The 25,830-nt window shown below is 42.7% G+C and overlaps 1 protein-coding gene across 1 annotated transcript in view; it reads right to left on the bottom strand.

Moving 5' to 3' along the window:
• The window catches only part of enox1 (ecto-NOX disulfide-thiol exchanger 1), a gene marked incomplete at its 3' end in the record, with an annotated part of 59,226 nt that overhangs the window by 7,957 nt on the left and 25,439 nt on the right, over positions 1–25,830 (bottom strand). Inside the window, exons 7-10 of the mRNA XM_083638613.1 lie at positions 19,865–19,982; positions 14,646–14,941; positions 11,737–11,844; positions 10,190–10,246 (exon numbers count right to left, since the gene is read on the bottom strand). Coding sequence (XP_083494739.1) covers positions 10,190–10,246; positions 11,737–11,844; positions 14,646–14,941; positions 19,865–19,982 — 579 coding nt within the window. The remainder of the gene's footprint in view (positions 1–10,189; positions 10,247–11,736; positions 11,845–14,645; positions 14,942–19,864; positions 19,983–25,830) is intronic.

The raw sequence follows: 25,830 nt of genomic DNA, 5'->3' as shown, positions 1-25,830 counted from the left end.
AAAGTGCTATATAATGATGAAGCCTTTATTTAAATAATAACTCGATAAATTGGTTATTATTATTTGCTTACTGAAATGTATCTTTTGAATCATGTTGTACAACTGAACCTTAGAATTAGATTTAACTTACATGAAGTGAATAGTAATGGCATTATTCCTCATATGGCCTTTTATAGGTCAGGTTTTTCCCTACTTACCTGTGGACCAGGATGGACCGCTACTTCCCAGGATGGATCGGATTTCCTTAGATGGCGAGCTAACCCTGAACTGAACCCTTGTGAAACTTCTATGTGGTAGGACGGAAACTAACCTTCCCACTCAGGAACATTAAATCGGAACATTGAATCATGAACTGTGAATCGGAATCGTGAATAACGGAACGGAACGGGACAATCTTGAACTGTGAATCGGAATCGTGAATAACTGACCGGGACAATCTTTAGACTGTGAAACTGTGAATCGGAATCGTGAATACTTAAATAACTTGTAACTTGTGGAAAGGCCTATATTATTTGAACTGCAATTGTTTTGTTTATTTTTTATTTCTAATTTTTCCTATATAAATATGCATATGAACTTTACCTTGACTCCTCATGACTTTGGCACTCACACACACTGGGCTCCCTGAGACGAATCTTGTCTTCTGTGATTTTCCTAGCCTATGTGAATTTCTAGCCAAAATATAATTATATGATATTATTATTGATATCTGAATTATTATATTTATGAATTAGCATATTCCACTTGCTACATAATTTGGCGAGCTAGCCAGGAGTCTTAAAGTGAGTGCCATCGTTTGTGACATCATAATTTGTGACATCACTTGTGACATCATAATTGCCATACAGTTTGTTTTTGAATTGAGAAAAGATGGAATTCATTCAGACAACTGGAATTGATGTTTCACATTCTGTAATCATTGGTGGTGATACTAAAACTGAAACAGACGAGGAATTGCTTGATTGTTTGAAGAGATATGGGTCTATAAAAAAAGTATTTACACTTGATGATTCCACTAGTAGCTATGAAAAAAACCTGATCGTTGAATTCGCTACCGCGGAGGGGTATGGGGCTTTAGCTCCATTGCTGCCATACACTCATTTCTCAGCGCCCAATGCTGAATATTATATAAGATCACTAGCCAAAGAGTACACAACTGCACTCGGTCGCAGCCATACAACAAAATACTTGGATGAATTAAAACAACTAGCAACCGAGAGTGGCAAGAGTTTTGAAGAGGTGCTAAAAGACATGATGAGTCAATTCAGTCAGGAACTGGACACTGCTGGGGATTCCTCAGCTCAACAACCTGAATCCTCAGTTGAACAGCAACCAATAGCAACTCCCAGAGTTTCTCTCTCAGGAAATGACTTGAATCCACCTGAAATACAGAAAATTGTTGTTGAACATATTGTGAAAAATGAAGACTTCAGCTCTCATTCATTGCCTCCACTTAGACTCCGTGCTTTCTCTGGGAAAAGTCCTAAACCCAGTAATGAAGTCGATTACGGCACATGGCGCTCTCATGTTGAATTGCTACTTGCTGATCCAAGTCTGTCTCCTCTACATGTCAGCAGGCGACTTCTGGAGAGCTTGATGTCTCCTGCAGCTGATGTGGTGAAAGGTCTGGGCCCAAACGCTTTGCCTGCCAACTACTTAAAGGTTCTTGACTCAGCATTTGCTACTGTCCAGGATGGAGAAGAGCTCTTTGCTCAATTTTTGAATTTACTGCAAGATGCAGGTGAAAGGGCCTCTGCCTATCTGCAGCGATTGCAACTTACTTTGAACTCTGTTGTAAACAGGGGAGGCATCCCAACAAGTGAAACAGGAAAACACCTCATTAAACAATTCTGCCGTGGATGTTGGGATAACACCGTTATAACAAATTTACAACTTGAACAAAAGAAAGACAATCCTCCATCCTTTGCCGAGCTCTTACTCTTGTTACGCACAGAAGAAGATAGACAATTTGCTAAAGAGAACCGCATGAAAAAGCACATCAGTTCCTCCAAGCAGAGAGTCACCTTGAATTCACAAAGCACTTGTGCTTGTGCTGCACCAGAGCATGACTGCAGTGCAATTGATGATTTAAAGAAACAAATGAACAAGTTGCAGAGCCAACTAACATTTCTGATTTCTCAGAAGAAGACACAGTTTTCACCCAAGAGTGAACCACAGCGAGGTGATGTTTCAAAGACTAGAGCTGCATCTACACCACAACGCTCAAACAAACCTAAACCTTGGTATTGTTTTAAATGTGGTGAGGATGGTCACATGGTGACAGCATGCAGTAATGAAGCCAACCCAAGTCTGGTGATGACAAAACGAAAACAACTACAACAAAAGCAACAGATGTGGGACATGAAGAACCCTTCATCTAGTTCATCAAACTAGCTGCAGTCTCTGAGGAGGGACATCCAGGGGCTGCAGTAACTCAATGTCCCATAACATGGTCTCAACCCCAATCTACTTTCCATCTGTTGCCAAAAGGACTTGTTGGTACGAAAAGTACAGCAGAAGTGAATATTAAAGGAATACCATTCAATTGTTTGTTAGATACTGGATCACAAGTGACTACAGTTCCCCACTCCTTTTACTGTAGTTATCTGTCTGATCAAGAAATCAAACCGCTGACCAATCTTCTTCAAGTGGAGGGGGCTAATGGTCAAGCTGTGCCTTACATGGGCTACATTCAACTTGATGTCACATTTCCACCTGAATTTCTTGGTACAGCCGTCGATGTTCATACTCTTGCTTTGGTGGTACCAGATATCAAAACTTCTCAGACTGTGCTTATTGGCACCAATACACTTGATGTTCTTTATGAAACATATTTAGAAGGAAACTCATCAATTGATTATCTACTTCCGAATATTCCCTATGGATACAGAGCAGTGCTGAAGATCCTTAAACTCAGACATAAGCAGTCAAATGATGGTTATCATGGCATCATCAGAATGTATGGGAAAAATCCACAAGTCATTCCAGCAGGAAAAACAGTAGTTTTGGATGGAATTGATACAACTCGCTCTTTGCAATCAGACAAAGCTGTCATTATTGAGCATCCATCTTCTTTTCCTTTGCCTGGTGGTTTGATAGTCCAATCATGTCTTGTTGATCGTCCCACATGTCGGCCTGGTCGATTGGCTGTTGTTATAGGAAATGAGTCTGATCATGATGTCATCATTCCTGCCAGAGCTGCTATTGCAGAAATGAGTGCAATCCAGACCATCATTTCAAAGGAGCAAAGTGTGTCTGATGCAGTCTCTCCAGTCAATGTTGAATGCTTCAAGTCACCAAGTTTCAATTTTGGCGAGTCACCACTCTCACAAGAGTGGAAAGACCGCATAACAGCAAAACTGAACAGTATTCCAGAGGTTTTTGCGAAACATGATCTTGATTTCGGCAGAACTGATAAAGTGACTCACACCATCAAACTCTCAGATGAGACTCCATTCAAGCACAGAGCAAGACCCATTCATCCTCAAGACATTGACGCTGTTCGTCAACATATCCAAGATCTTCTTGAAAGTGGAGTAATCCGAGAATCTGATTCTCCCTTTTCATCACCCATTGTGGTGGTTAGGAAAAAGAACGGCAGTGTACGACTCTGTATAGATTACAGGAAATTGAATTTACAAACCATCAAGGATGCTTATGCTCTGCCAAAGCTTGAAGACACTTTCACAACACTTTCTGGATCTGAATGGTTCTCAGTACTCGATCTCAAGTCTGGATATTATCAAATTGAAATGGATGAAGCAGATAAAGCCAAAACTGCCTTTGTGTGTCCCTTAGGCTTTTGGGAGTTTAATCGCATGCCCCAAGGCGTGACAAACGCACCGAGCACTTTCCAGCGTCTTATGGAGAAATGCATGGGAGAAATGAATCTGAAAGAAGTCCTTGTCTTTATTGATGATTTAATTATTTTTGCACCCACATTGGAAGAACATGAAGCAAGGCTAATGAAAGTGCTGGAGCGGCTGAAAGAGTACGGCCTCAAACTCTCTGTGGAAAAGTGTGTATTTTTCCAACCATCTGTACGTTATTTGGGACATGTAGTTTCCCGCAATGGCGTTGAAACAGACCCAGATAAGATTTCCACTCTCACAACCTGGCCAGTACCCACAAACTTAAAACAACTGAAGTCATTTCTTGGTTTTGCTGGGTACTATAGAAGGTTTGTGAAGAACTTCTCTGCTATTCTCAGACCTCTTAACGATCTCACATCTGGTTATCCACCATCACAGAGAAAATGTAAACCTACAGTGAAACCAAAGCAATACCTGAATCCCAAAGAACCGTTTGATGGCCGCTGGACAATGGATTGTCAACAAGCATTTGACAATATCATTCAGAAACTCACCACTGCTCCGGTTCTTGCTTTTGCTGATCCTCAAAAACCATACATCCTCCATACAGACGCCAGCTCCACTGGGCTTGGAGCTGTGTTGTATCAAGATCACGACGGGAAGAACAGAGTCATTGCTTATGCCAGCAGAGGGCTCTCTCGCAGTGAGTCCCGTTATCCAGCCCATAAACTTGAATTTCTTGCTCTCAAATGGGCAGTGACAGAAAAGTTCTGTGATTATTTATACGGTACTCATTTCACAGTTGTAACAGACAGTAACCCTCTCACTTACCTTCTGACATCGGCCAAACTGGACGCATTCAGTTATAGGTGGCTTGCTACATTATCCACCTTCTCGTTCAAAATCATATATCGGGCGGGCAAGCAGAGTGCCGATGCAGATGGGCTTTCTCGAAGACCTCATGGTGATTTATCAGATGATCTCAAATCTCAGAAGGAGAGAGAACGGATATGGAAGTTTGCTCAACAACATTTGTCTGATCTGTCTGAGTCCGAACCTGTTTTGATTTCCATTGACCAACACACTGTCCAAGCAGTATGTGACAGACAGCTGATCTATAGTGCCACCAACATAGATAACCACAGTCTCGCACTTGTTCAGTCACTTTCCATCTCTGTTGATGCACTGTCTGACAGCTTTGTGAATGACAGTCAGTTTGGAACCTCCACCATTCCTCATCTTATAGAAGATGAGATGGCTGCAAGTCAGCGAGCAGACCAGACTATCAGACATGTTATATCTCAAGTGGAACATGGAGAAACCCCACCACCTACTTTGAGGGATGAACTTCCTGATTTGCCGCTTCTTCTCCGAGAATTAAATCGGTTGGAGCTTCAGAACAACATTCTTGTCAGGAGGAGGCAAATAGGCTCTCAATGTTCTTATCAGCTGGTGTTACCACATGAATTCCGACAGCAAGTCCTGACCAGTTTACATGATGACATGGGTCATATGGGAATTGAAAGAACACTTGATCTTGTCCGAGCCAGATTTTATTGGCCAAGAATGTCTGCTGATGTCTATCAAAAGATAAAAACTTGTGAACGGTGTGTGAAACGCAAATCTTTGCCTGAGAAAGCCGCACCTCTTGTAAACATAAAAACAACAAGACCTCTAGAACTTGTTTGTATGGATTTCTTGTCATTGGAACCAGACAGAAGCGGAACTAAAGACATTCTTGTTATTACGGACCATTTCACAAAGTATGCACTTGCTATTCCCACACCTAATCAAAAGGCCAGGACAGTCGCAAAATGTCTGTGGGACAACTTTCTCATTCACTATGGAATTCCAGAAAAACTCCACAGTGATCAAGGACGTGACTTTGAGTCTAAAACAATAAAAGAACTCTGTGACATGGCCGGAATCCACAAAGTAAGAACCACTCCATATCATCCGAGAGGAAATCCAGTTGAACGATTCAACCGGACATTGTTGGATATGCTTGGAACTCTCACGGATCAAAACAAAACACACTGGAAGGATTTTGTGAAACCTCTTGTACATGCATACAATTGCACTAAAAATGATGTAACCGGATTTTCACCTTACGAACTAATGTTCGGACGCCAACCACGACTCCCAGTCGACTTAGCTTTTGGGCTACCTCTTGTTGAGAATCAACATACTTCTCATTCTCAGTATGTTCAGAATCTCAAGTCTCACTTAGAGGAAAGCTACAAAATAGCAACTAAAAATGCAGAGAAAGTCATGCAAAGAAACAAAACCAGATTCGACAAGCATGTCAGAGCCTCTGAATTAACTGTGGGAGATCGTGTTTTGGTCAGAAATGTACGTCTGAGAGGAAAACATAAACTTGCAGACAAATGGGAATCTGATGTTTACGTTGTTGTAAAGAGAGCTGGAACTCTGCCTGTTTACACAGTCAGGCCCGAAGATAAAGACAGTCCTCTTCGAACACTACACAGAGACCTTCTACTTCCTTGTGGGTACTTACCTGCACCAAAAGAAATCGAAATTCCATCTGTGAAACAAACCCGACCCAGAACTCGCTTGAATCCAGATCCAGACATGTCTACCGATGATCTCTTGGAAGAGGATGACAACGTTCCACCCCACTGGTACAGTGGGTTGGCCAACTCTGAGCCATTCAAATTCACAACTGTAATTAACGTTCCAAACGTACCTGCTAATGTAGTCCCTACTCCTTTGGAGGAAGGGGCTGAGCCTACTGCTCAGAGTGTATCTGACGTGTCTGAACTAGACAACAGCCTTGAAAGATCAAACTCACCTGACATCGCTGATCGTTCAAATTTAGCTGTTGAACCCGATTTAAATGTATCAGCCGTTGATGCTGCTGGAGAAAGAGCCAATTCTCCTATGTCCGAACTCGACCTCCCTACGTCTGCTGACGACAGTGAACCTGCACTCCCTAGACGTTCGGATAGAACTAGGAGACCTCCAGATCGACTAAAGTATGTCAAACCTGGACACTCTGTATTGAATACTATCCAGTCACTGTTTCAAGGGTTAGCCACTGCGTTTACGTATGCGCTGGCTGACTCAGACATTCTAACCTGTGACACGCCACTGCCAACCATTCACACCCAACCAGCTCCATGTAACGGGACGTACATGAATTCAGGGGGGGAACCTGTAACCCAGGTTGAAACTACAATACCCATCAGCCACTGGTTACCTAACTCTGCAGCGCGTCTATAATATCCGGGTCGCGGAGTTCATTCACTCTCTCTTCCCTTCTGCTGTGAGCTGGCTGGGTTGTTTGGCGTGGCGTGGCTGTGACTGGCGGTGTTCAAGACTATTATGTGAACTTAGAACAAGATTCAACGGTGAGTCATGTGTTGACTGTCTTGTGATCTAGCAGCATGTACTGTAGAAATCGTTAACGTAGCTATCGCTAGCTTAGCGATTAGCAACCACACTACCGACTACACTGTACTCACCCACACAGAGCACTTTCAGCTGTTAGCTGCGGTTAGCCGCAGTTAGCATTGACAACATTTGTCTATGCAGACCTGTCAATTTGCTGCTACATTACTTGCCCATTTAACACAAATAACGGGGTAATGTAATGCTTTGATTTATATGTATTATTTTCTTTGTGAGGTCATTTAATGATTAAATTATGGCCTGTGCCATCCCAGTTTAACAATTGTTTGTTTGCTGAAGTTATCTTTGATACTGTGATTGTGTGCCTTAACCTCAGGTAATCTGTCTTAAAGTGCTATATAATGATGAAGCCTTTATTTAAATAATAACTCGATAAATTGGTTATTATTATTTGCTTACTGAAATGTATCTTTTGAATCATGTTGTACAACTGAACCTTAGAATTAGATTTAACTTACATGAAGTGAATAGTAATGGCATTATTCCTCATATGGCCTTTTATAGGTCAGGTTTTTCCCTACTTACCTGTGGACCAGGATGGACCGCTACTTCCCAGGATGGATCGGATTTCCTTAGATGGCGAGCTAACCCTGAACTGAACCCTTGTGAAACTTCTATGTGGTAGGACGGAAACTAACCTTCCCACTCAGGAACATTAAATCGGAACATTGAATCATGAACTGTGAATCGGAATCGTGAATAACGGAACGGAACGGGACAATCTTGAACTGTGAATCGGAATCGTGAATAACTGACCGGGACAATCTTTAGACTGTGAAACTGTGAATCGGAATCGTGAATACTTAAATAACTTGTAACTTGTGGAAAGGCCTATATTATTTGAACTGCAATTGTTTTGTTTATTTTTTATTTCTAATTTTTCCTATATAAATATGCATATGAACTTTACCTTGACTCCTCATGACTTTGGCACTCACACACACTGGGCTCCCTGAGACGAATCTTGTCTTCTGTGATTTTCCTAGCCTATGTGAATTTCTAGCCAAAATATAATTATATGATATTATTATTGATATCTGAATTATTATATTTATGAATTAGCATATTCCACTTGCTACACCTAACACAACCAATCATCACTCCTCATGCCTAACACAACCAATCATCACTCCTCATGCCTAACACAACCAATCATCACTTCTCATGCCTAACACAACCAATCATCACTCCTCATGCCTAACACAACCAATCATCACTCATCATGCCTAAACCAGAGCAATCTAGTAAGAGAGTGGCGTCAGCGGAGTTCCAAAATGCGTGACTCAGTAGCCAATGAATAGCCAGGAAGGGGGCTCGTGCTACGTTTGAATGCTAAAATAAAGCTGATAATATACAATTTGATTCTTTAAACGTCTGACCCTTTCAAAGTACATCACAAAGGTCCATTTTGCTGCAACTCGACAGCGCTGCTTAATCCAGAACCTTACTTCCGGGAACTTTTGAGAGTAAAAAACTGGTCCATTGGAGTGAACGGAGATGTCGCGACTCTTCTATATACACGACTCTGGCCTAAACTAAACACAACCAATCATCAATCCTCATGCCTAACACAACCAATCATCACTCCTCATGCCTAACACAACCAATCATCACTCCTCATGCCTAACACAACCAATCATCACTCCTCATGCCTAACATAACCAATCATCACTCCTCATGCCTAAACCCACTCAGGACTAAACAGAACATGTAAGTTAATAATTAATGATGGTTCCATTCCATTTAGGTGCTCCAGTGCCAGGGCCCTCATTCATCTTATTGGTTACACCTGCTTTACTTTCAGCTTTACCACCTCAAAGCGGTTGCTGTGAAAAGGGCCTACAGTGTAGTTGCGGGTTGCAATAAAAAATAAAAAGCATCACACTGTATGTATGTGAACCTCAGCCCAGACACAGGCATCTGACAAGCAGATATGCTGTGAGTGAAAATGATCTCAGATTTTTATAAGTCACACGGCCTGTGTGAGATACAGGCTAACTCTCTCTAACATGTTTTATGTATCACTGTCCTTCTGACTCAAATCTCTTTCCAGTCCAGCAGCTGCCTGTCTGCCTGCGGAGGTAGAAGTTCATCTCCCCGTGTGTGTGTGTGTGTGTGTGTGTGTGTGCGTGCGTGTGTGCACGCGTGTCTGTGTAAGTGCTGTGAAATAGACAGCAGAGGAGCCCTATGGGGAAGCCCCACGAGAACCACAAGCCTCGAGATCCTCTGCCTGACAAAAATAACATGTCAGTAGACATGCACACACACGCACTCACTCACGCACGCACGCACGCACGCACACAGACAGACACACACACACACACACACACACACACACCTCGCTCCTAATGCACATTGGCTTTTGGTGGTTGCAGCAATCTCCTCTGAACCCAATGGCTTCATGAGTGCTATCATGTTCATGATGGACTGTGTTGCAGCTAGTCGCCAGGATAAAATGTCTGCATTTGTTTCTGCAATCCATGGATATGTAAAATATTACATTTCTGAACCAAAAATACGTTGAATATCACATTTTTTACATACAGTACATGTATATACATGTCAGAAAGTTTGCTATTATTGAAAGAGTGCTGTGGTGAATAAAGGTGTGGCCTGGGTGGATGGATGGCATATAAACACTTGCCTTACACACAGGAGAGCCGCATGTTCGATCCCCAGTCATGGTCACAGCGTTTCCAAAGTCTACATTTCACCCCTCAGCCACATTTAATGTTTTTGTTATTTAAGCCTATAAGCCAAACCATAATCATAACCTTAACTAAGTTAAGCATCTTTTTGTATCAAATTTACGTTGAGATTGTAGGTTTGCAGACACGTACAATAGAATGCCACGTTTTATTCGGGCAATTGTGTGTGTGTGTGTGTGTGTGCGTGTGTGCGTGCGCGCGTGCGTGTACATGCTCTTACTGTATAGAACAACGTACCTTTTCATGCAGCTCTCCATTGCTCCCCTCCACAGCCTCCAAGTTACTGCTCAGCAACTAAAGAGACACAAAGCAACATCATTTACTCACTCAGACAAAAGGGACAGACTCAGCCACATTACAGCAGCTCTCTGCTGCTTTATGGATGGCTCTGCTGAGAGTATGAAAACGCTCCAGACAGCCAAGAGAGAAAAGTCAATAATGCAATGCGCGTCTGTCCAACTGTTTGTTTGTTACGTCGATCTCACCATGCATGTACTAGTCAAAATATGACCAAACATCCAGACGACTATCAGGCTCCGTCCCCGTCTCTCGTCTCCCGAGGGCGGCGAGACATGTGACCAGCGAAACATGTGACCAGTGAAACATGTGAGCGCAGAGCGGCACAGTAGCACATGTGCTGCAGATGTCAGTGGAACACCGGACAGTGTTTTTGGCTGAAAATGACCAAGTGTTAAAAGTGCGTAAGAAATTATGAATGAAGCTAGAATATTTTTTGTATGAAAATAGAGGCTCTGTTCTTTCTTTTGATCACTGTTTATATTCATAGAACAAAATATTCAGTGGGTCTTCTTGAAAAAAAAATCCCCCCCCCCCCATCCAGGCCCCTCTTCTCTCTACAGGACGTCCTGTGTGTTTATTGATGAATGTATTATGTCAGGCCAAAATAAGGGTCAAGCTGAATATGTTATTCAAGCCCTGCATCTGTTTGTTCACTCATGTAGAGAGGAACTGAGCTGAATGCTAGCGTGATATTATCATGTTACCGGAATCAATAGGTAGCGAGCGAGCGCACGCACGGGGAAATCCACAACAATGTCATAAACACAGCACAACAACCACAAAATAATATAACCATGGACCCAGGACGAAAAACATGCATCTCAGTGGGTAGCAATGACACAAACACATGCACGCGCACACGCACACGCACACACACACGCACACACACACTCACATGGAGGCAGATTGAAAGCATGTGAGACACAAACACATGCATGCACGCACGCGCACACACACACACACACACACACACACACACCCACGCACACACACACACGCGCACACACACACGCACACACACACACACACACACACACACACACACACACACACACACACACACACACACACACACACACACACACTCACATGAAGGCAGATTGAAAGCATGAGAGGGGTGCTATGGCAACAGTCATGTCAGATGTTTTTCTCCCACATGCAGAGAGGTGAGTGGGGTGACCTGAGGCAACAAACAAGGAGGGATGCACCATGTTTTGTTGTTGATATTTTCCATTTCCAACACTTTTGGCCAATTGTTGAGATCTCAGCAGGATCAAGGCCTGTGAATTCTATTTCTGGCATAGCTTACACTGTTTTTACGCGTGTAACATACACGTGTAACTTACGCAAATAGCGTAGCACAGAATCAAATGACGTGTGATTATACAGCAGGTGCTCATAGATCGTTTGAAAACATTAACAGTTAAAGAGGTAGAAACACGGACTGGAGGGGGGCTTTAACTGCAGTACCTGAGAGTACCCACCTTGTCTCTGAGAGTGAGGACCTCCCCCTCCAGGTAGCACTGCTCCTCTCTGGCCTGCTCCAGCTCTGACTCCTTACTCCTCAGCTGCTCCTGCAGGCTCAGGAGTTGCTGGAGAAGACATACAGTGTTAGTAGTGATTGATAGACATGAAGCAACTAAAGTCATCCATTGGTGGAAGTGTATAAGCAGGAGGATATGGGATGTGTTGATAGGTTGAGAGTGAGAGTTTGGTGCAACCTTGGGTGAGAGATGGGAAGCCAGCGAAGGTCTTGGAAAGGGGGAGTGACATAAGAGATTTTATGTTGGTTGAACACCAGACGGCCTGCAGCGTTATGAATGAGCTGCAACAGTCTGATGGCCGAGGCAGGTAGCCCAGCCAGAACAACATTGCAGTAGTCCAGGCAGGAGATGACAAGTGCCTGGACCAGGAGTTGTGTCGCTTCCCTCGTAAGAAACGGACGGATTTTACAGATGTTGTCCAGGGAGAACCTACAGGAGTGGGTAGTTGCTGCAATGTAGGCTGAGCTGGACAGCTGGGTGTCAAGGATCACTCTGAGGTTCTTAGCAGATTGAGAGGGTAACACAGTAGTGTTGTCGATGGAGATGGAGAGGTCTGTGAGAGGGCAATCTTTCCCTGGGAGGAAGAGAGTTCTGTCTTTTCAAGATTGAGCTTGATTCTTCGTCAGGGATATGCTGAGCTTCACCTTGCTAGTACTATGTCCTCTGAATATTTGCAACACATATGGAATAATGATTTCAATCTCACAATAGATGAAAGAACATGGTCAGACATATGACAGTTTGCGAAAGAAATTTCTATATGTAATAGAACCAGAGAAAGTCAGTTTAGGATATTGCATCGTTTACAAATTACCCCCCAACTTAGACACAGGATGAATCCAAATCTGACAGAAATGTGCTCAAAATGTCATGTGGAGGTGGGAAGTTATAGACAATGGCTGAGTTTCCCAACAAAGAAACTTCTTAAGAGTTAAGAAGCTTCTTAAGGAGTTAAGAAGGCTCCAAAGAAGTGTTTCCCAAACGCCTATATTGCTTTATATACACAGCATACAACAAAATTGCGAGAAACACTACAGAATTTAAGCGACCTTGGGTTCTGTGAAAGGTGCTATATAAATCCACAACATTCTTATTATAAAAGGAATCCATTCTGATTAGAGGAATATAGCCTACGGTAAAACATTTAAAACACAAGTAACCATACATACAGGGGAGAGTGTTCCCCAATTTTAAACACTAAAGGGTGCATGAAAGAAAGGAAAAAGGGAAAAACACAAGAGGAACAGTGGACACAAGTATCTCCTTTTGCCTGACGCGGCTGGATCTGCCAGTGTTTCGTCATTAAGAAGGTGTTAAGAATGCCCCAGACCCTTCTTACAAAACCTTCTTAACGAAAGATCATCTTAGCGCTAAGAAGCTTTTGTGAAACGCAGCCTTCTTAACGGAAGATAATTTTAGGCTAAGAAGCAATCGGGAAACGCGTTGGCTTCGTTGGCTTCTTACGGGAGCCTTAAGAAGGGTCAAATAAGCTTATTAGCGCTAAGAAGCTTTTGGGAAATGCATGCCTTCGTAATGAAAGATCATCTTAGGCTAAGAAGCAATTGGGAAACGCGTTGGCTTCGTTGACTTCTTACAGGAGCCTTAAGAAGGGTTAAATAAGCTTCTTAGCGCTAAGAAGCTTTTGGGAAACCCAGCCATTGTGTGTGGGCATGTGTTCATATTGAGTACTGGGGTAAAATCGTTGATAAACTTAATTTGACTTTCAATGTCCACCTTGATGCTGAACCTCAGGCTCTGCTCCTTGGTGTACATAGCCCTCACATTAAAGGCTCTTATCAACGAAGGCTGTTCAATATTCTTACTTTTGCTGCCCGAAAGAACATATTGTTCAAATGGATTGATAGTGCACCACCTATGATTGCAGGATGGCATAAATTGATATTTGAGTTAATTCAAATGGAATATCTAACATATAGACTTAAATGTAAAACGGGCGATTTCTTTCAGATTTGGATACCCTTCTTTAAATATGCTGGTGAAAGACTTACAAGTACTATATTAAAAGGAATGGCAGACTGTAACACTGAAAATTGATATCTTTGGGCCGTAAGGTGGTACAATTTTAAATTTTAAATGTATTTGTCTGGAAATGCACATAATGGGAGTATGGATGTATATGTGCATCTGCAGTGTACATGTATTGATATAAGTATATGTGTATATAATATATGTATCTGTGTATGTATGTATGTATATGTATATATATATATATATATATATATATATATATATATGTACTCTTTTCTTTTTTCCCCTCTCTCTCTTCAGAGGTTTAGTTGTTACATCACTCTCGATGATAATAGACTGAGCACTCCTGTATACATGTCTTAAGGATCTAATTTAGATATCTTCTATTTTGTGGCCATTGTGTGTTGTCTGTATTGTTTGTGTTTTTGTTTAAAATCATAACAAAAAAATATATATAAAAAAAAGAAAAAAAGATTGAGCTTGAGGTGGTGGGCAGACATCCAGGCACTGATGTCTTTCAGACATGCAGAGATGCGTGCCTCAATTTGCCATGAGATATCTCATAGATGAGATGACATGGCTGAGAGATCTAGTATAGAGAAGGAATAGCAAGGGCCCCAGGACTGAGTCTTGGGGGACATTCCCAATTTTGAACTCTGAATGTGAACGAGTTCATTTTAAGCTGTGTGAACTGAACTTTGAGCTAGCTCTTATGTGAACCTGTACAACACTGAGTGGCAGCAGTCTGGGTCCGGCTTAACTAGACTTGTCTAGTCTTGTTTTTTTCTTTTTTCTTTAACCTTTATTTATCTGGGTAAAGTTGACCAAGCTCTGAACGAACGCACAGCGGAGCGGCCTACCTGCTGCATGTTGTGCAGGCTCTGCTGCAGCAGCTGGATCTGAGCCTCAGGGCTGTGCGTGTGCCCAGGCGTGTGCATCAGTGCCTGCGTGTGCACCGCGCGCTCGGGGTGCATGTGCCCAGGCGTGTGCGTGGGTGCCTGGGCTTGCAGTGTGTGCTCGAGGAGCTCGTGCTCCGGGTAGCTGGCCTGTCTCTGCTCTTTCCTCAGCAGCTCCACCTCGTTCCTGTAGGCATCCAGCTGCCAGCGCAGAGAGTCGTTCTCCTCCCTGAGAGATGCCTGGGTCAGATCACCCACTCCTGGAGGAGAGGAGAGGAGAGGGGAGGAGAAGAGAAGAGGAGAGGAGAGGGGAGATGGGGAGGAGAGGAGAAGAGAGGAGAGTGAAGAGAGGAGGGGAGGAGAGGAACGGAGAGGTGATATTAGCTTTTTTTATAAATATATATTTTATTTTAAGTTTTTCCAATGTGCATATATGACAAACATGGAAACACAATAAACAGAAAGTTACAACAAAATCCCTGAGCCCCCCAGCCCCCAACCCACCCAGAGAAAGGCCAGAGTACACAATATATCACTGTTGTTCTATGTTACCAAGATAAGCCATTTAGGCAGTGTCCACTGCTACCGCAGCAGTGACCAGCAGGGTTCGCAGCAGCCAGAGAAGACCATGAGCAGGCGCCGAGAAGGCTGGCAAAATAAATAAATGCAAATAAACACAAATATGTAGTCCATTCATTGTAGAGGGTCATATCAAGCATGTGGCATGATATTCGATTTTTTTAATTGACTTGTTTTACTTTCACAGTACATAAAGATTGATTATAGCACGACATGAAATTAGGACACAGTGACATGTTGAACGGTGGGGTACCATAGTTCAGATGAGTAAGCAGCAGGTTCCTATATTTAAACAGCAGCCATAGGAAAGAGGGTATTTTTGTTAGAATAACCGCTAGCTACCTGGGATAATGCTTAAGTTAACGTATGACTTGAACAGCGAACTTGTTATAAGAAAATACGTTATGTGAACATGGACTCTGATATTCTGGGTAAATATTAGCCTGATATCAGACTAAAGTGTCAACTCGTTACACTCCGTTTCTTCTTTCATCTTCAGAAGCAGCCAGAACTCAACTCAGTGGAGTTGGCGGATTCAAAGGTCTGGACCCAGGCAAGGTAGATATAAGACGTTCCCCAAAACTGTATTTAAGCCATGTGTCTGTTCAGGATTCTTTGTCAATCATTGCAACATTACATCAGTGCACGTCGTGACCGCATTGCCCTCGTGGTTGCATCCCATGTGTTTCTGTTCATGTTGTTTTCTGACTGTGCTCTGTTTGTGTGACTGCTCTGCCCCCATAACGCACTTTATGATTGAGTTTCCTCTAGGCACCTTCATTCATTTAAATTTCCACTGATGATTGTACTGCTGAATGTACTCCTGTGTAGAACTGTACTGCTCTCAGCCCCTAGTGTAGCTATTGTATAACTATATCCATAATGTATTTAACTTTGGGCGTGTATGTATTTAACATTGGGCATCCAGCACTCGAACAGGGCAGTCGCTTTATTTCTCGCTCTCCCTTATCTCCCTTCTTTCCCTCTGCCTGCAACAACACCCAGAGCAAACTTGCATTCGTCTACTCGAAGTGACAAATATGGATTTATTGGATTTACTAAGCTGGTCTCTCAACGCAAATCAACTAAACTTTGAGGAATGCGGGGTCCGGGGAACCCCCACCCTCTGCCCAGACGGATCTTTCGCCGCGGGATACGGGAAGACAACAGCGATTGACCCTAGGCTGTGACGTCATGAAAATTGAGATGGGCGGTCAGTGAATTTGAACTGTGAAAAATGGATTATATCTGGATATATCATAGAAATTCCACTGATCTGCAATAAGGAGAATATGAACTAAGTTGGGAATCAGAGACTTGACACCTGCTGTTGACTTTCTGGTCTGTGTGACCCTGGTCTGTGTGACCCTGGTCTGTGTGACCGAAAGGAATTCCAGGCAACCAAAACATTTTATCCTAATCTGGACTCTCGTACTGCCAAGGACGCAGCTCTCCTGATATTTCGTCTGCAACTGAGCTCTTTCCCCCCAAACCCCCCGCCTTGTTCCCTGACAGCTCTTGCATCATCCACCCCCCCACCCCCTCTTCCTCCGATACATTCATCCATCTGGCGCTGATGACAGCGAGCCACTTGCGTTGTTTGAGGAGCTAGTGCAACGGTGGCGCTGCGCACCCGGCGACCCGGCTGAGGGCAGTAGATGGTCCTTTGGAATCTGTACATAATGCAACAAATGTTTATGTATTGTATAATATTGAAGTGCGCCTTTATTACTTTAAAACTAGTAATAATGTATCTCAATTCTGAAGTGTGCCGTTATTACGAATCTCAAACTAGTAATGATGTTGTAATTGTCCACTACTGTCTGATGTGAACCAAAGTGCCCTTCTGGGACATGTATTAAACTGATTGATTGATTGATTGATTGATTGAACTTTTCTATTTCTATTTTCAAACTGTACCTGTGTAATTGCACTTTTATTCTCAGGTTGTCTTTTTAAATTCTGGGAGGGGGACTGCCAATGGAAACTAGCCTCTGGCTACAATTGGGTACTTTTACACTGTATACTGTGCTCATGAATGTACACTGTCCCTCTATATCAAATAAAAAAATAAAATAAAATAAAATAAAATACATTCAGAGTGACCCAGACAAATGGGCTCAGCAAGACAATTTTGAAGTATTCCAAAAGTAATCCAAAGTACAGTATTTAGAATACTTAACTTGAGTAATCTAATGGAATACGTTACAAATTACATTTTAGGGCATGTATTCAGAAGGGATGCACGATATATCGGCAGAAATACCGGTATTGGCCGATGTTAGTAATTTTTTAACATATCGACATCGGTCCGATGTTGCAATGTTAATATTGGTTATTGGTATCAGCCAAAATTGTCACATTAAGAGGAAACAATACGGTAAATCTATGATTTATGGGCTTTTCCAAATGTTTTGGAAATAAAGAAATGCATTACTTCTTCAGATTCACAGTGTTTACATGTGTTTTTCAATATGTACAACATTTTATTATCATGGGAATGTGTTTTTATACAGATCATATCGTTAAATATCGTTATCGGCCATAACAGCAATGTTAATATCGGTAATCGGTATTGTCCAAAATGTTCATATCGGTGCATCCCTAGTATTCAGTCATCTGTAGTGGAATACGTTTTAAAAGTAACCCTCCCAAAACTGCTGGGAGGGTTACTCACGCTGTGAGTACTGACACACCATGAAAAAGCACTTTGTGAGTGAGTGAATTAGTGAGTGAGTGAGTGAGAGAATGAGTGAATGAGAGTGTGTGCGTGTGTCTGCGTGTGCGTGCGTGCGTGCATGCATGCGTGTGTGCGACTGTCTATGCGTGCAAAGTGTCACTGTGCGTTTGTGTACAGAGTGAACTCTCTCTGACTCCAGGACTTTCCCCCTATAGCCTTGGTAAGCAAAGTGAGATGGTTTGTAAGCAGGAGCAGCCTCTCTCTGGCTGTTGCAAACACACTGCATCACTCTCATATCTCATTTCCATGATTCAGAGTGTCACTGAGACAAAGAGGCCTTTGGGTGCCACAGTCACACCGCCTCGTGTGCTACAGCAGCCTGGCTGGAGATGGATGCGCACCAGCTGGCGAGACAGTGCACGGTGAATACACAGTGTCAGAAAACAATCGTTATGTTATCAAGTCGAAATGGCACTTGGAGGAATTGAATGCATTGCTATTTTTCACTCAGCGCGCAGGCTTTCACAAAGCTTTTAGACCGGCCGGCACATTATTGGTTTAACTTTCTAAGCTTTGAGCTTTGCGCTGCAGCGAAAGTGCAGACTTCAATTTGCACACTGGAAGCCAGATTTGTATACGTCGCTGCTCATGACATGCTGAGGGATCCATACGCAAGAAACTTTCTAACAGTCACATCTCCATCAGATTGCACTTACAGCAGTATCATTTAGGATTTCCCTGTTACCGCTGCCTCTCACCTTCAAAGAAAGATGGGGAAATAAGATTTTAATGATTTGACGCTTGGCACCGTACGAAGCAGATGATAGGTGAAAGGATCCAGAAATATTAGCATTGGATATCTCTGAAATTCTCTAGAGAATCTGATGAATATTCAGAGTTTTGTTGATATGAAGTTCTAACGTTCTAACGAAGTTCTCTTCCATTGTAAATAAGAATCTGTTCTTAATGACTTGCCTGGTTAAATAAAGGTTAAATCAGGAAGACTATATTCTGCACTTTACACCTCCTCAGTTCACGATCAACGACGATCAACTCCAGGCATAGTTGATGATGCAAGTGCACTCTGTTCCGTTTCCAAGCAGGGAAGAAATGCTGTAATGTGAAAGCTGACCAGCGGGGGAGAGGGGCGGGGATGCAATCGTTCCAGAGTGCGGAACAGAAGGGAACGAAAGCAATCGTTCCCAGTGAGAAAGAAGCCTATATCTCCCTGTTGTCTATGCGCCAAAGACTATTAACAATACCTAATTCTCATCATACTTTCTGTAATGCATTGCTATTGTAACACATATTATTTGATTCATTCACTGGTCTCTAGTCTCTCCTGATTGAAATGTGCCATGTCTGGTCAAATATGCACTCAATATAGGCTACATCATGAGGACATAATTATACTGGGATACCAGATACATCTTAGTATTGGCATGTATCTGTGTTCCAAATACATGTATGACCTACGTCTGTAAATATGAGCTGGGGGAATAGCGTGATCCTCCCACGCGCTACGTCTTGTGAGTGAAACTCCCCGCTGTCAGGTGAAAAGAAGCGGCTGGCGGCTGGCTGTACATGTATCAGAGGAATCATCTGCTAATACAACTCTCCCTATATATATATATATATATATATATATACAGTATATATATATATATATATATATATATATATATATATATATATATATATATATATATATATATACTAGGCATCTCACGTGCTTACAGTACATATATATTGTATATACTACTGAATTATTATTCATTAAAATAATGATATCCGATACCATTTCGGCCCATTGTCACCGGTACATGATCCAGCTATTTGAATCAGTATTGGACGGTATCCAATATCAGTAACAGTATTGGTGTATCTCTAATTGATAGTGGTATTTGCACATGCTCCATCGTACCGCTTTCCTCCATGCGCGTCTTCTTACAGGGACTCTGGTCCGAGTCATCATCTGACATCTCCATCTCCTCCTCCCGCCGGATGCCCATGATCTCCTCACTGTGGGCGTTCCTCAACTCCTAGAGCATCACAGCCACAAGACACACAGAGAGCAGTAAGTTACAATAACACATTTTAAAGAGTTACATTTATTGGCTGAATTTTTAAACTACAGTATGAGCTTGAGGTTGTTTTGGTCCTGCAGCTAAATCGGCTTCCAGTCATTAAGGCCTTGTGATAATTGATGCATATCTGTTGATGCTCCTAGCTAGATGTTTTTATGGCGCTCTGCAGGAGTGGTATCTGTATTTCACTAATGCATTGGGAAATAATAATGGTAAATAATCATAACAATAATAATAATGATAATAATGATAATAATTGATTGCATTTATATAGTGCTTTTGCTACTCAAAGCGCTTCACATGGGGGGGTACTCGATAGCCTGGGTAAACCCAGCCTTCAGCGTGATGTCACAGGCTATGCCTGTAGCATAAGTTTCTTTGTAACTGATAGCACATAGAGGTCACGTGGAGGCTGGGTTTACCCAGGCTAGGTACTCCACTCATATTTTCTTTAGAGTGCTGGTCTGCCCTACAGTCCACCTAAATGTATAGAGTGCCAAAGCCACGCTCTTCTGCATTCAGCATGCAAACCAAGGGATTTAATCCAACATACATTTTTCGTTTATTTCGTAAACATTTCACTCGGACCAAAACTAATAAATAAAACAGATTAAGAAAAAAATATATATATATTTTTGCTAGGCAGCTGGCTACATCTGGCTCTGTCTGAAGGTCGGAAGGAAGGCTGACTGACTGACAACCCTCAAGATGCTCGAGTGCAGGGCCGGCCCGCCCATAATGCGAACCAAGCGGCTGCCTAGGGCCCCGGGAGTTGGGGGGGCCCCCCCAATTTTTTTTTTTTTTTTTTTTTTTTTTTTTTTTTTAAATAAACATAGGCTATAATATTATAGGCTGTGTGTGGTAGTTAAAACATAGGTTGACGTTTATTTATGTTTGTAGTTTAAACAAAAACATAAATACTGTAGGCTACATACAACACAAAAGGCTGATATTTACCTTTTGTCGCCACCTGGTGAGTAAATATATATGTAACTAAAACCATTAAAATTGACAACCGGTCCTGCATGTATCTACCGGTCCTTGGCACAAAAAAGGTTGGGAACCCCTGGTTTAACTGACCTGGCAACCCCTATGGCTGCTGGGTTCTACACGCTTGCTTGACACTGATAGGGCTACAAACGAGCGTCATTGTCATGTTTGTTTGTTTTAAATATTCTTCTAAATATGGCTAAAAGTCCAAAAACGTCAAATTTTCTTCGGCGCTGCCCTAGCGGGCAGCACCGAGAGTCCCCTCCTTACAGCACCCCCTACTTAAAAGTACTTCCAGCGCGGATGCCCCCAAACCCCCGCCCCTGGGAGGGGGCCCCTGATCTATATCCTGCTTAGGGCCCCCAGATGGCTAGGGCCGGCCCTGCTCGAGTGACATCACTCACAGATGACATCACTGATGACATTACTCACTGATGACATCATTGATGACATCACAATTGCTTGAGTGACATCACTCAGAAGGCTGATTGACACTCAATGCTGAGGACAAATGACATCATCAGTGGCCGGCAGCCAGCTGCCTGGCAACATTTGCCAGGCATCCAGATGACGGATGACGTCATCAGTGATGTCATCAGTGTGACAGTTCCCTACTCTCCCTCTCAGATAGGATGTTATGATTTTATATGTATTATATATCTATTCTTATTTTGATGGCTGTCATTAAGAGAAAGGAGTTGGCTCAGGAAATGACGTACGTCCTGGTACATGTATTAATAATCCAGAAGCGGCGATTGCTCTCTTGAAATCTCTTGAAATGATTTTTATAAGCATTTTACGAAATGTATGGAAACATGAACGCTGAACGCAGAAGAGGGCATGACGTTGGCAGTCTAGATCAGCTAACTCCCCTGCTTACTCATTTTATCACCTTTTCAAGTCGTGTTGAAGTAGGTCAGTGGGCACTGCAGTTCTGGAAACCTTATGATAAACAGCTGTTTTAATAATCTGGTGACATTTTAAATCAAACTAATTTAGAAGCCAGATGCATGGTTGGATGAATCATTTGATCATTTGTATGTGTTGGTATTTGAAAAACGCCATGAGTGCTTTTCTTCCTTTAGTGAGAGGTTTCCATTGACTGTAAATCCACTTTTCAACTAAAATATAGTCGACTGGAAGTCAGAATCTGCCCTCTTCCTTATATATAGCACAGCAGCTGGGCTAGATGCCTGATCCCCACTGCTCTCATGCACTTAGGAGTTCAAACAGGACAGTGCCTGAGTTTGAAGAGAGATAATACCATTGTGCCTTCTCATCTTTCATTTGACATTGTTGGACTGTTACTATAGTGCAAACAAACAAACAAACAAACAAAAATCCAACCATTTACCATCCTGAGTTTGAAGAGAGACATAAGAGGCCTGAGTCTCTGTCCACAGAATAAGCAGCGAGCCCGACTTAAAAGAGCCAGCTATTTCTGGCTTGTGGCGTAAATAATGTACTCTCTCAGCTATTGGCAAATACGCTTTGTGGTATTTTCCAACTAAATGTGCTGATCTACGTTTTATCTGAATTTTTAAACTGCCGACTCTCAAATTGCCAATCCCAGTTCTTTTGCCATGGCTTTAAAAATCACTGCCTTAATCTCATCACATCGCAGTCTTCCCAGTTGCACAGATAAAGTTAATATTCTTAAAGATGCTCCAGTTTATCAGCAGAGAGCCTCAGCCCTCCTGCTGGCTGTGGGATAATCACATTTCCTTATGACTGCCATATTCATTACCTCTATATTTCCCAATTGTGATTTCACTCTACAATGCTGAGAGAATAATTCTCATTTTGACAGAGGAAAATATGCAGCATGTTTTCATACAGTTATCAAAATGAATGTTCTTGCTGGAGAGATATGGCTAACATGTAGACTTACCAAGAATGCTATACAGGTTTCACAATGGTACTGTTGCATCCTAGAGACAAGCTAATCTGTGTGATGTTCACCAATCACTGCCTCTGCCTCTTACCTCTTTTTGGACAGAAAATGTTATATGTTGTGATACTGACTTGACTCAGATGGTGGTGCACTCATAGCTCATTCGTCACATTATATTGATTTTGGCCTCCACAGACAGACAAAACTATAATCCGCGTTGGCTCCCGCAATTTTCAAATGCTTCCACCTACCCGTCTGTACTTCGTAGAGGAGGAAGTTGGCCAAAACGGAAAAGGAAACTCAGGGAAAATAATGAGTGATGATAGGGGGGATGTCCCATCCGCTCATATTTCCCCAATCACCTGCATCGGTTCGAACTTCCTCTGGTCTGAAGCGTTTTTTCCTTCCAACTTCCTTTGACTAGGCTCAGTGGGCTTGAAGTACAGACTGTCTCTGGTGCATTCGAAGAATGTAGAAGAGACAGTCTGGCTTGAGAGACTACCTGAGGAGCAACAGGGTAGCCTGGTAAAAACATCCTGATCACATGACCTCACATTCTGTTTGGCTCTGGAGTCCAACATGCCCACAGCGATTTCCTGAAATTAGAATGTAACCGGGCCAATCAGGGTAGAGCAGTAACGTTAAAGTCGAGCTGAACTAAAAAAAAATGTTTTAGTTCAAATACCTGGGTATTCAGTGCACCTATTTAACTCATTGAGTGCCAGCCACTTTTGGAAAACGGATGCTCCCAGTGCCAGAGTTTCAGAGCGTTTTCAGTGATTTCTCGAGGCCCACAGAATATTGTGTGATATTACTATGTAAACACCGAACACGCACAAAGAACGAGGAGACTCTATTGTATCATCAGCAAAAAAAGTTTATTGATACCATTTTCCGTTCTTTAGTTATCAGCCGGAGAAGATAGGTTGTTTTCACTAAAAACAGACGTTTCAAATTAGAAGCTGAGATAATCAGCCTTTTGTGAAATGAAGCATTTCAAGCACATTCACTGACTCTGAAGCTAATATTTTCTGATGTAGTGACGTGGTGTAGTTGTGTGGTGCCCTGCGTGCCCCACCCCCCTCTTTTTCGCCTAACACGCACCCAGCGTCTATTTTCGGAGCGCTCCGTTTTTGTGCGCCGGCTCCCAGCGCGACACCGAAAAGCCAAACCGGACTGCTGAGAATGGTTTGGCCCTTCGGCGTCGGGTGCTGCTTTTCTGGCGGCTAATCGTGTGGAGAAACTATGCAGCAGAGACAGAGGGGCTCAGTTGTGGGAGCGGATTGACTGCTGTTCACAGCTAACGTTAGCTCCAGCCAGAGCAATCTATACGGCTCTGGCTCTGGCTCTCATCGGTTTTCGTTTCATCACGGGGCTTCTTCTGCTGTTTTTCCTCACCTTTCTCTAATCTGGAGAGCACTGTCGCCACCTAATGGGTCCGTAAAATAGCTTCTACACATTCGACATCCCCCATACTTTCACAGGAGATGCATCAGGCTTTGATCCACGTCCCACCGTCAAAAAACGCAATTGACGACAATCGTCGTCATTGGCACTCTACGTTACTATTTGAATTGACGACGATTGTCGTCATTGGCACTCAATGAGTTAATAATGTATGAAAAAAAACCTGAATTTCTTTAGTTTTTCTCACTATTTCACATCAAAAGTTCATTTTTCAAGATTTCATTCATAACAGTAATCTACAGTTTGCTGACGTCACATTGCACTACAATTTCTACCCCATTTCAACCAATCATTCATATTATCACATGGCAGCTGTCAATCAATCTTCATTTCAGGAGAATTTTCTCCTCCAAATGAAGGAGAAAATGGCGCCTAGTGTCTGTAACCTGGCAGAATTTCTAGCCCATAAACAAACTAATAACTTGGCCAACATACAACATACAAACGGGAATGTCTAAGAATGCAAAGAAATGTAACTGGCTCGTTAAACTCGCATTCCAGGATAATGTTAACGTAAGGGTTTGCCCCTCAGAGATTCCAGGCGAACAGGCGGCACTCATGCATCGGATTGTCCGCTCCGCTCCACACGGAAGCAGCCGGCTGCCTGGTACTCTCACTCTGTGGATCCGTAGTGCCACAACACGCTGAATCCCACTCAATTTGGGGGTAGAACACGGCAGGATTGGCCAACGCCAAATCAAGTCCCCAGAATTGTCAAATCAAATAATTGACATGCTTATGGCCCGCCTCTCAACCCTCTGTCATCTCAGACAAGATTTGTTTTCAGTCTGAAACGTCTCTGACCCACGCGCCACTTGGATTCTGTTGGGGTCAGTTCATCTTTAACATTCGTAAACACAACCGTAAGTGCCGTTATTGCAGAAATAGACAATAACAACAATTAAACAAGAACAAGAGTGTGCTCCAGAGGAGTTTCTCGGCGGAAAAGACGTTTTCGACATTCTTCCAACTGGATTTGGATTCTACTGGATCCAACGCTGATTGGCTGAAGGAGTTGTCTGTCACGGCAAGTACCCCACCCAGTGAATACTGTGGACGGCTGGAAGTCTAGACTGATTCTGTACGTAGAGTGAAACAGAATGTGAGCTCCTGTGAATTGTTTCAACCAGTCTATAGCAACAGGGTCCTTTAAAAAAACACTTCCTTTTCTCATGTTCATTCCCTTTATCTGGATTTGACTCTGGCTGAATAATTGATCGGAGCCTTAACCCTGTTGCCATAGCAGCACCTCACATTTTAGAGGACGATAGAGGAGGTCAGATGGTGCTTTACATGGGAACTGGAGGGAAAGACTCAGTCTGTCTGTCTGTCTGTCTGTCTGTCTGTCTGTCTGTCTGTCTGTCTGTGAGGGCGCAGCATCCAGAAAAACAACAAGGGTACTGAGAACAGCAGGCACTTGTATATCAACTCCTACAAGACTGTCTGTTAACC

Source organism: Poromitra crassiceps, assembly GCF_964638095.1.
Source record: "Poromitra crassiceps genome assembly, chromosome: 6".
NCBI classification, from domain to species: domain Eukaryota; kingdom Metazoa; phylum Chordata; class Actinopteri; order Beryciformes; family Melamphaidae; genus Poromitra; species Poromitra crassiceps.
The sequence above is the reverse complement of the archived record's forward strand: the minus strand, read 5'-3'. Positions and strand labels throughout refer to the sequence as shown.